Source organism: Sciurus carolinensis, chromosome 4 (assembly GCF_902686445.1).
Source record: "Sciurus carolinensis chromosome 4, mSciCar1.2, whole genome shotgun sequence".
NCBI classification, from domain to species: Eukaryota; Metazoa; Chordata; class Mammalia; order Rodentia; family Sciuridae; genus Sciurus; species Sciurus carolinensis.
The window spans coordinates 53,751,611-53,764,465 of NC_062216.1; the positions used below are offsets into that span (position 1 = coordinate 53,751,611).

General features: G+C 34.8%; 1 protein-coding gene across 1 annotated transcript in view; it reads right to left on the minus strand.

Moving 5' to 3' along the window:
• Positions 1-4,334: 4,334 nt before the first annotated feature.
• Positions 4,335-12,855, minus strand: part of Adam32 (ADAM metallopeptidase domain 32) — a 159,594-nt gene continuing 151,073 nt past the window's right edge. The window contains exons 20-21 of the mRNA XM_047549669.1: positions 6,677-6,715; positions 4,335-4,377 (exon numbers count right to left, since the gene is read on the minus strand). Of these exons, the coding sequence (XP_047405625.1) occupies positions 4,335-4,377; positions 6,677-6,715 (82 nt within the window). The remainder of the gene's footprint in view (positions 4,378-6,676; positions 6,716-12,855) is intronic.

Below are 12,855 nucleotides of genomic sequence, written 5' to 3' on the forward strand. Positions count from 1 at the left end.
ACAAAGAATTCAGAGAAAACTTGTTAACACAATTATGGGATGTTAAGGTATATAAAGAAACTAGGTTTCAGTGTGTTTACATTACAGTCTCTTAAGTTAATTCTTCCTGAGTGGAATAATTATTCACTTAGTTCTTTACGTTGAGTTTGTGGGTGTAAATACAAGCCAAACAAAGTGACGTTTTCTTCTGTGTACCCCAGCAAAAAGGAAACAAAAAAATGTTCAGTTTATAAGTTAGTTTTGCAAACTAATTATAAATATCTGCCTCTTAATAGATTTCATTAGTAATTCTCCTACATATCACAAGAGGGCAATCAATAAAAATTTAGTCAACTGAAGAAAGATTAGTATATTAATAATTGTTCCTAGAATGGGAAATATTAATACTGGGTTTGGCAAAATACTTTCTCAATTGTGATCACTCAAAAAATATGGCATAATTATTTGTGAATTATCAACTTCCTCATTCTTAGTTTTCAAGATACTTATTTATAAGAAATAATTCCTAAGTTGCTTACCTGCTGGTATATGCTTGGGTACTGTCTTCTGATGTGGACCTAAATATAAATTTTAAAAAATAATATCTCAAAATTAATACTAAAATTCTTGCCTATTTTTAGTTTGAAGAACAGGCCATTTACACTGATATTAATTCTTTAAACAATGGACATGCAAATAAGAAGCATTCTTGTTTACCTAAACACCAACAGCAATGTGTAGTACAAAATTTAAATTCTTAAGTGGAGAACAATATCAAGTCAGCAGAGACCTTTTTTTCTTGTGAATTCTAAGCACAGAATGTAAATTTGACTCTAAATCTTATTTTCAGGTTCGGAGTTAGTTTTTTGTTTGATATACAAATTGCCACCTTTTGTAAGTTAAAACTTGCATTTGCTTAATGCAGTATGGCATACTGAATTAACAAGAAAGCCTCCCCTTTCTATTCTAAACCTGCAAAAAAGCTAAAGAAAATAGCACAAAAATCGAATCCACAACTGAGATTGAGAGCCACAAAAGGCTTGCCTATCTATCAGTGAAAAATGAAGGAACTAGAAAATCATAGGAAAAATGGGAGCTAAAGCTGAAGTACCTACACCTTAAGGTATGTGGTTTTAATAAACCTAGCTTGGAAGGAATTGAGGATATGTGTTTTTAATTTGTTAGAAAGCTGGAATAAAGTTGTTTGCCCAAGCCTGAGTCTTAAATGGAAATAACAAGCTATGACCACAGGACTTGAGAATGAACCAGTTAAATTGTTTCAGCAATGAAGATAGAAAGGATCAGCTAGAGATGCAAGAACTCCAAACCTGTACTAGGTAATAGCACAGGGCCTTGATTGCTCCATGCCACCACTCACAAATCTGAACTGCAAGTATAGAAAATAGTGTAACATTTATTCCATAGGAGAAGCAACCCTGAAACTCCCTTGTTCTCCCAATGTAAGTCTCTACAACTTGGGGCATGCAGAATTCCCACCAAAATAATCATTGCCCTTGAGAATGAACTTAAAATCTAAATTATAAACTACTGTAAAATGACCACAGTCACAGTGCAATAAAACAAAAAATTCACACATCAAGGTCAACAGATAATAAAAAAAAACCTTTTCTAAAAGGTTTAACATCTCCAGAGATACAGGCAGGAATAAGGCAAGAAAATGATAGCTCTAAAAAGATCGGGAAACTGCTGTGAGGAAATCAAACACTGTCAGATGCAGAAGAATAAGAACACAGTTATGAACAATCCAATTAAGAAACATGGAGGCTAAATTGAGAAGACCCTCCTGAACACAGACATTTCAAATGGAGAAGAAAAAGAATGGGGAAGAGTCAATAATTAAGGAGATAATGACTTAATTTTTCTAGAATTAATGGCCTGAGTCCTGACATACTAAGACTACACTAAATCCAAAGCTGGATATTAAAGAAAAAAAAAGTACAAAATAGTAATAAAATAAAACATTTAGGGCAAGAATGAAACCTTAGAAGCTACCTAGAAAAAAACACACATTAATAGGGAAGGAGGGAATGAATCAGTTAATCAGACTGACAACAGAAAACTAATCAATGACAATACATTACAAGAGTATTTTTTTAAAGTTTCGGGAAAGTGATTCTCAACTAGCAGTCTGTAACCACATAAACTATCGTTCAAAAATAAATATAAAAACAAATTATGTTCAGTCATTTAACACAAAATGTTCACAACACACAGATACTAGCTGAAACTAAAAGGTGGTACATCAAGAAAAAGGCCACCGAAGCCAGAAAGAAAAATAAAGGGGTTCAAGAATGAACAAAGAGCAAAAGGGTTGATTAATGTGTTTTTAAGCTCTTCTAAACATTCGTTTAATATAAAAACAATAATAATATCAGTGACTACTAATAAGTGTGAAATTCTATAGGTTAAAAACCTGGAAGAACCTAAGAACCAAATGACAATAATATGAGACCATTAATGATTAGAATTTGCTGTTAATGGTCCAAGATCCTTCTTCTGTTGTTCAGGGAAAGACTGGATAGATGGATGGAATGTAAGCATTTAAAACTTAATTATACTAAAGTGGTACTCATCATGAGAGTCACCCTGCCTTTCTGCTGTCTTTGACTTCAGTATCTTTTCCCACTAACATTCTGCCTGTAAAAGATTATTCTAAAGATAAGTGACCTGAAAGCTACAGTGTCAAGTGAGATTACTAAAATTTCAATGAATAATCATCTTAAAAGTGTTACCCTGGTGCACATTAAGCCAGAAGAGTAAATCAGAAGAGTAAATTGTTTAACATGACAAATTAAACAATTTCAATTGAAACATACATTTTCCTGTGGGTGATGCAATCATTCAATACAGATGAATAATGATTCTAAGAGAGATTATGTTAACTAGATTTCAAGAGGAGCCAGGTACAATGGCTCACACCTGCAATCCTAGCAGCTCAGAAGGCTGAGGCAGGAGGATGGAGAGTTCAAAGCCAGCCTCAGTGAAAGTGAGGTGCTAAGCAACGCAGACCCTGTCTCTAAATAAAACATGAAATAAGACTGGGGATGTGGCTGAGTGGTCCAGTGTCCCTGAGTTCAAACCCTGGCACCCCTGCTCCACCAAATTAAAAAAAAAAAAAAAAAAAATTTCAGGAGGTAAAGTAATATGAAGAGAAAAACTGAGAAAGGTACAACACTACAGACATATGCATGTGTAAATGTGCATATGTGTGTATAGATCTGTTTATAAAACTTTGTGTCATTGTTTTTGTTTTATTGATAATTTACTATAAGCCAAGTATTCTGCTGCATGTTGGTTAGCAGTACTGAGCAAGATAAATCTGGCCTTTATTGCCTGAGATGACAAAATAGAATAAGACATAATATATACCCAAGTAAAGGAAAGGTAATTGAGACTTGATGTCTTTGAGCACTATATGATAACTCCCTTGGTCACAACAGCAAAACAAGACATCGTAAAGAAAACCAATTTTTTCAGTTCAATGAAACTAATTCATAGCTCCAAAAGAAAAGATCATAATAACAAGAGATTAAGAATAAGAAATGCAGTCATTCTTATTGAAGAGGGAAACTTCTTCTGGAATTAACAGAATCTTACAATCTTCCTGTGTATACTAGAAAGTTGACCCTGTGGACTTGGATGTGTTTTGGAATAGTAGTAGACTTGGAGGAACTAGAAAGAATAACACCATCCCCCTGCACATGAAAACAAAGACAATAAGTCAGAGAAGAGGAGTAAAACTCCAAAACATCTTATACCCTGCAGAAGGACCTAAAACCCACCATAAGCCAAACACTTATTGCATTATTATACAGAAACACCTACCTTTCAGGGAATGGTAGGGAGTCTAATTAAAACTACTTTGTAATAGTTGTCTTGTTACTTTAGGATGTTTTTTCTCCAGCAAATTCTTTGCAAATGACCTGGACAGGAATTCACCCCAGTGATTCATTACCATATCTGTGGAGTTTCTAGTTGTAGGGTCTCCAAATAAAGAAGCAATCTTCCCCTTTGTGTACTCCAGGATAACAAACTTTTAAATTCTGTTTATTATGTGTTAGCTCCTTAAATTTCACCAAATATTCATTCTTCTAGTTCCAAAGAATAAATTTTCAACACACATTAAACCAAAAGAAAGAAGAGATTGATTAATTTAGACAAACACTTTCTAGTAACTGGATCGGTGAATACTAATAGGTTGCTTTTGGGTGCGGTACTTAACCAATTTTGCTTCTTCAATTAATTGTGGTTACCTCTGAATTAATTGTTGATTATCAATCTGTTCATCTTGATTTTTAACATGTACTTATTGTAAGAGATACCTCTTAATTTACTTACTTGCTAGTATCCATTTGGCTGCTGGTTTCTGTTCTGGATCTAAATGAGAAAGAAAATAATGCTTCCAAATTAATACTTTTAAAAATGCCTCCATAATGAATGAGTGTCAGATCATTTTATAACCTGGGCATTAACTAAACACCATGAATGAATGACTTTAAAGGATTATTAAATTAGGATATGCAAATAAGTAAAATTCTTATTTACCAATATACCATGTTCTTAAAAAATATAAATTCAAATCCCCAACTAGAGAGAAGAGCAAGAAAACAATAATTTGGTTTTCTCCTGTCACTTCCAGCACAGAATATATGCTTGATTTTGAACATCTGGCTATGGCCTTCGGGTTCTAACATAATATCTTATCCATTGATAAATAAATTACTATAGATTATGATTTAAAACCTATATTGACTTCTTGACAATCAAGCAGACAGGGCTGACAAATTCCCCTCCTATCCTACAAATAGAGAAATGCTAAAAATATTTTTTTTAAATCACAAAGTACTAACTAATATTTTAAAGAAGAAAGGGACATCTCTAATGATAGTCATTTTTTTTTTTTTAACTAAGAGGATACTGAGAGTGTAAAGTAAAAAGGCACTAAAACTGAATGACTTCAGAGTGAAGGATATAGAAAAGGACAGCCCCCAGAACAGAGAAATGACAATCCCACAAAACTGACCCAGAGAAAGAGGCGAGAGGAGGGCAATCATTAATCCTCTCCCAGTAAATTCTTTCCCAGTAACAACTGGCTCAGAGGGGAAAAGAGCAAACTTTCATCCCTTCCTGGGTTCATTCCCAGCAAACTTTCATCCCTTCCTGGGTTCATTCCCAGCATCTCCACCAAAAGCAAATATTGATCCCTTCCCAACCACAATGGTTCCTGAAGGGAGAAGGTGGATACTGAAATGCTGGGCCCTGGACTTTTACCCTTTCCCAATGCCGATGAGTCCTGGAAGGAGAAGAGCAAATAGTGAAGCTCTGGGAAACAGTGAATCCAGAAGAAAAAGGATAAACAGTGGACACTGAGTTCTGAACTTTTCCCAGTGACAAGGAGTTTCATACTTTTTACAATTTCTTTCCTGACTGTCCAAACCAACATGTCCTGCTTCAGTCTCCAATAATTAAGTCACCTTCATTGTATACTATAAAACCCAAAGCCTCTCTCTAACTGGTGGCCATTTTCCTACTCAGAAAATGAGCAGCTCCAGTGCCTGGTTGATTGACTTCACTGCAGAATAAACGAAAGCCTGATGATTTGTTTGAGGTCTGCTTCTGTCCCGGTTATTAGTGCATTCATAATGGTGCCCAGATCTTAGTTATTTTTGCTTACACAGCATATGTAAACCACTTATGAGAAGTACTTAAAAGCTTATGTGAACCATGTCAACTTATCAGAAGTTGAGGCCAACTGGAAGGCTGGAGCTGACCTCCTTCTCTAACCCTGGGAGCCATGGAAGGTCATACCATTAATGAAATTGAGATAGTAAAAACTGTTACCACTAAACATTGAGATGCATCAGGGAAATTGCTTTGGACATCTGGATGGAGAAGGAACATTCAGAGCCTTTGCCATGTTTAGATACCAGAAACTAATGCTTCCCATTTGGGAGATCCATATAGATTTTAAAAGGAACCAAAATCCATTAAACAAGAAATAACAGAGAAGAAAAGAAACCTGATTATTAAATTACTTAGGGAAATCTCCCAACAACAAAATAAAAGAAAGAAAGAAAGAAAAAAACAGTTTAAAAAAAGGAATTCTGACAAGAGATTTAGAACAGAGGAGAGTTAACCTTTGAAGAGATAAAATCTAAGACTTTTTCAAAAATTGAAGAAATGCAAGGGTCTTCACATTGAAAGAGAATACTGTCATGGAACAGTGAGAAATAAAAGTTTGGTTAAGAAATATTAATAGGCATATAAAATGCTATTTGTCGATGATATAAAGAATAGAAAAGCTTAGTCAATATAATTAGCCATAGAAATTTATACATCAAGATTCATGAGCTCTCTCATGGTCTATTGAATTTTAGTCATTAGTTTATTTACCTAAGGATTATATTTAACTTCTGGACACTATGTATTATTTTTATTTAGTCATTGCACATATCACATCTCTTTTTTAATCATTTTATTCCTTGTTTTTTCCAGAATAGACTTTTAATGAACATTTATTAAATAAAGGACTAATTTATATTAGAAACTAATTTACTACATATTAGTAGTCCAGTTTTTCAATGCCTTACTTTACCAGTGAGTTTCAAAAATATTTAGGATCTTTAAATTATCAATTCATTCTTGACTTTCAACATGTATCTTTTAACTCACTTACCTACTGAGGTATGAATGAGTGCTTCCTCCTGATTTGAATCTAAAAAAAAAAATCGGAAATAATGTCTTAATTAGTACTAAGAAAGCGCACTCACTTTGTGAATAAAAGTCGGAATCTTTTATAATCAGTATTATCTCTTTTACAAGACTAGTTGCCGATAAATGACATTCCAAAGAACGCTGAAAAAAAGATGCAAATAACATTTTTATTTGTGCATATACCTCATCCACAAAGAGTGCCAATTTCAAGTCTTTCAGTGAGAAAAGCACCAAGAAACCAAAGACTTGCTTTTTCCTCATATTTTGTTTTGTTTTGTTTCCATCAGAGCAGGAAATTTAATGCAGCACACCCCTGGTCATTTTCCTTCTCATTTCTAAATATAGACTGTACATTCAATCCTGAATGTCTCATTCTGACTTTAACCTCCCAGCTTTTAACATTTTATTCATATTTTAAAAATTGATGACATTTTATAAATTAAAACCTATACTGACTTCTAGACAATCTGGTAGAGTGAGCTGGCAAAGCCATTTCCCTTTCCATTCCTCACACACAGAAGTGCTGAGGAAGCACATACACATACACACAGATTTAATACATAACTGAGGTTAACAACAGAGAAAGACTTCTGGTGTCAATAAAAATGATAAAACAGAGCTCAGAGCTAAATAGTAGCTAAGGTTGAATGACTACAGAAATATCTAACCCCGTTATAAATATTGGGACTAGAGATTTGATAAACCCGCGAAGTTGAAGTCCAAGGCCTTTGTAATGTGGAGACACTGTTATTAAACACTTTAATTTCAACTGACAGCCAGGCAAGTCCATATCACCCCATGAAACAGAAATAATAAAAATTCTGACCAGTGGTCTTGGGAATGCAGCAGGAAAATGAGCATACATAAATGGGAAAATGCAACAATAAGAGAAATGAGAATCTTTTTCTTTTTTTTTTCAAATTTTCTCTTTTTTTATGGTTCTTTTTTAGTTATAGATGACAGCAGAATTCATTCTGATATCATTATTCAAGCTTGGAATATATCTTATTCTAGTTAGAGTTCCATTCTCATGGGTACATGGCAGTGGGATTCACTGTGTTGTTTTCACATATGTACATGGGAAAACTATGTCAGATTCATTCCACTGCCTTTCCTTTGCTTATCCCCGCTCTCTTCCCTTTAGTCTCCATTGTCTAATCTGCTGTACTTCTCTTCTTCCCCTCACTACCCCCTTATTGTGAATTAGCTTTCACCTGTCAAAGAAAACATATGACCTCTGGTATTTTGGGACTGGCTTACTTCACATAGTATGATAGTCTCTGGCTCCTTCCATTTGCTAGCAAATGTCAAAAAGTCATTTTTCTTTATGGCTGAGTAATACTACATTGTGTATATATACCACAGTGAAAAATGGGAATCTCAAGTCTCCAAAAAGTACAATTTCAGGTCCCCAGATGAAAATCTTACAAATTCTTAAACCCCGAGCATAGCAATTATTTCAAATATTTTTGCTTTAAGAAAAGCAAAAACAAAACAACCTACATATATTTTTCTGCAACAGAGTCTATGATGTAGCACCAAGAGTTAATGATAACACCAGAGAAAAACAATAAATTCATATACCAGTAGTTACAAATGTTTTTTTTTAATTTCATTTAAGAACATTTATAATCTCCGTAGAGGTATTTGTAGGAATAGAATCTATAGCACAATGTAGAGATAGAAAATTTAGAAAAATAAAAACTCATCCAAGAAAATCATTGTGAGATGCAGAGATTTTAAATAACATGTGAAATTGTACTTACAAATCACAAAGGCATATTTCTATCTATGTCCAAGATGAAGAAAAAGACAGTATTTACCCTCCTGCCTGAAACAACTGAAAATCCAGACAAAACATGAAATGATGATTTTCAGACATTAGATATTATACAATGCAATATGGTGAACTTTGAGAGAAGAAAAGAAAGTGAGCCATATGATTGACCTGTTTACTGCCTGGGCAGTTTCCATGTCATAGTGTAGTTCAAGGGATGTTCCCAGGCAAGTTCCCACCAGTCTCGGTAAGTTAAAGTGACAGAATGCTGAGCGTAGGAAGTCCAGGAAAGCTGAAGAGCACAGGGAAAGAATAGTAGAGTAGAAAGGGGATGGAAAGTGATTGGAGTTGTGGCTCAGTGGTAGAGCCTTGCCTAGCATGTGTGAGGCACTGGGTTCAATTCTCAGCACTGCATATAAATAAATGAATAAAATAAAGTTCTATCAATATTTCTTGACATCAAAATGGGCATATATTAGAAGCCCACAATTATATCATACTTACTGCAAAGCATTCATCTTTTTCTCTATGATCAAGAACCAAACAAGAATGATTACTCTCTTCACTGCTATTCACAATAGTACCACAAAGACTACCCAAAAGAATTGGCAAAAAAAAAAAAAAAAAAAAAAAGAGCATGTAAATTGCAAAGAAAGGAGGAAAATAATCTGTTTGCAAATGATTTTATGTATAAATATTCCTAAAACTCCACCCCAAAACTGTTAGAAATAATAAAATTAAAGATGGATACAAAAATCAACATACAAAAACTATTTTATTTCTATATATAATGAACTCTAAAAAAGAAAGTTAAGAAAACAATCCCATTTAAAACATGAATAAAAATAAAATACTTTACATTGAAAAATTATAAATGATTGGTGAAAGAAATTGAAGACAAATAAATCGAGTATTCATGGAGTAGAAGAATCAATATTGTTAAAATGACCACAGTACCAAAAGCTACCTGTATATTCTGTGCAATCCCAATCAAAATCCTAGTAACATTTTTCACAGAATTAGAAACAACAATTCTAAAATTCATATGGAACCACAAGGACTGAATTACTAATGTAATCTGAAGTTAGGAGAACTCTTCCTGATTCAAGTTTTAGTAGAATGTATTATAAAAATAGATGTACAGATCCGTGGAACAAAATAGAGAGTACAGAAATAAACTGACAGATGCACAGTCAACTAATCTTAGACAATGGAGCCAAGATACACAGTGGGAAATATAACAGTTCCCTTCAATAAGTAGTGTTAAAAATCTAGGTAACCACAGACAAAAGAATAAAACTGAACCCTTTTCTTACATCATACACAAAAATCAATTCAAAATGAATTGAAGATTTAACCATAAGAACTAAAACCATAAGACTCCTAGAAGAAAACATAGAGGAAAAGCCCTTAGATATTTGATTTCACAATATTTTTTTGGATACAACACCAAAAGCCTGGCAATAAGGTAAAAATAAAGTAGAACTTAAAAAATTCTACACAGAAAACAACAATCAACAAATGAAAATGCAACATATGGAAAGGGTTCAAATACTGGAAGAGGGGTTGATTTCAAAATATATAAGGAACTCATGCAACTCAGTAGTAACAGCAAAAATAAATAAGTAACCTAATTAAAAACTTGGCAAAGTATTTGAATAGACTCTTCCCTAAAGAAGATATATAAAGGCAACAGGTACGAAAAGGTAACAGTAAAAATTTTGGAAATGAAAATGAAAGCTTGATGAGATACCACCTCACATCTTTTAGGATGACTATTATCAGAGAGAAGAGAGAGAAAAAAAAGAGAGAGAGAGAGAGAGAGAGAACACTTATCGGCAAGAACAGAGAAAATGGGACACTTGTGGGCTATTGATGAGAATGCATGTAAATTGGTGCCACTGCTATGGAAAACCATAGGTTCATCAGAAGATGAAAAGTAGAAATACTATGTCTTCCAGTAATCCCACTCTGTACATACATTCAAAGAAAATGATGGCCTCAAAGAGATACAGACACTCAAATTTACTGAGCTGCCCTTTTTAGTTATTCATCCAGATGTACTAAACACATCAACTGTGCATTTGGGACACACCTGAACTTGGGGAACCCTCTAGCGATGAAACAGCAACAATAGCGGAATCACAGCAAATTTGGATTCATGGTGCCATCTAGTGCTGAAATAGTAGAACCATCTGCAGACTCAAAATAAGTCACCTGCTTAGAATTTGGGGGAACTGAGATACAAAGCCACATTACAAAAAACTGGCATAAATATCTAAAGATTTAATGTACAAATGACAATGCACACCAACAAAAAAGGGTTATTTTAAGGAAACTCAGCAAGTTTAAATATAACACAGGGAGACAATCCAATACTCTAACAGAGAAACTGACAAAAGACAGAAGCAATTTTAAAAATCAAACAGAAAGTCCTGAGCTCAAAACATAAACTAAGCAAAATTTAAAATATGATAGAAGCATTGATATCAGAGTAGAATAAATAGAAGAATTAGAGAGCTCAAAAACAGTCCTTTTGAAAATATATAGTTGGAAGAGAAAAAATAAGAAAGAAAGAAGAATAAAGTTAGTTACAGGGACTTTGGGACAGCATTAAGAACAAATGTTTAAATATTTGGCATCCCAGAGGTACTTGAAGAAATAATAAGAGAAAACTCAAACATAGAAGATAATATATATCAAGATACAGGAAGGTCAAAGGTCACCAGTTTGATTTAATCCAACCAAACCTACCCCACAGCACACTATGATCAAGCTTCCAATGGTTAAAGATGGATGAAAGATTCCAAAGGCAGCAAGAGAAAGGACACAACACATAAGGGTATTCCAACTCACCTGGTAGCAGACTTAGCAGAAACTACACAAGCCAGTAGAAAATGGAATGAGATTTCACAGAACCAGAGGGTTAAAACTGAACCTATCAAAGCTACCCTTTAGAAATGAAGGGGAGGTAAAGACATTCCCAAACAAACCTTTGAAAATTTATCTCCATCAAATCTATCCATAAAGAAATGCTACAGCAGAGCAAGGACCTACCTCCCGACCACCACACAGAGCAAGGACCACCCACACTCCCCATCCACCAACATGTGGCCCCCCAGGCCTGCCTCCGCCTTGAAACACTGCAGTCGCTGCCATAGCCACCCAACATGTGATAGCCTCCCACCCTAGGACAAAGGACAGGGCCTGGAGGCAACTGCCCGTCATAAAAACATCTGCCACAGTGACACATATTCAAACAGGATGTCTAACACCACCACATGGACCACCCTAACAGCCGCATCTCTGAAAACAGTCACCTCCAGACTGGGACACCTCCACCGCCATCTTAGGTTACCTCCGCTACCACTCCCACCACCTTTTTAGTTGGGGCAGCTTCCATCATGGGACATTGGCCAGGGCCCAGAAGCCCAACATCAAAGTACCACCACCACCACCAGCTGGGGACATGGCTGCAACCAGAGAGACAGCAGCCAGTTCCTGGAGGTCCATCACCAAGGTCCCTGCAGGCTTGGTTACATCTGAGACTCCCTTACTCTCTTCTCTCCTGCTAAATGCCAACTTCTATTGATTCCTCGTTCACTCTTCCTATAATACCTCCTACCTCATAAACATCATATCTTAGACTTCCACTTCTTTCTTTGTCCACCATTAAAAACCATAGAGACTATTGCAAACCTACTGTTTATATTGTAGATAATAACTGAACACATCATTTCTGTTTATTGTGATAAAACTGTAAACATCTTAATAGTGGTTATTTGGTTTAAGACTGCAGATGGTTTCCAGTGGGTGCAGTTAATACTGATCCACCCTTTAAATGTGAGGTATTGGAAACCTGCAAGGACACTATAAGTCTATAGGGTAGAAACTGTAATAACTCAAATCTACACTGCTAGAAGGAAAAATATACAAACAACATGAAAAAACAAGGGAAGAAAGTGCCCCTAAACAAATCAAGACGCCATAATATTAGAATCCATTGATAGCACAGTAGAATGTCAAAGAAATTCAGAATGAACATAATTAAAATGATCTGCAAAGTAAAGGATGATGTAAGAGAGCAAACACAGGCAACAAAAGATCACTTCAATAGAAAGAGAGATTCTGAAAAAAAATAAATAAATAAAAACAGAAAACCAAATTAAAAACTCAATAGAAAGTATCACCAAGAGACTAGATCACTTGGAAGACAGAACCTCAGGCAATGAAGACAAAACATATAATCTTGAAAATAAAGTTGACAACACAGTGAAGATGGTAAGAAATCATGAGCAGAAACTTCAAGAATTATGGGATAGCATGAAAAGACCAAATTTAAGAATTATTGGGATGGAGGAAGA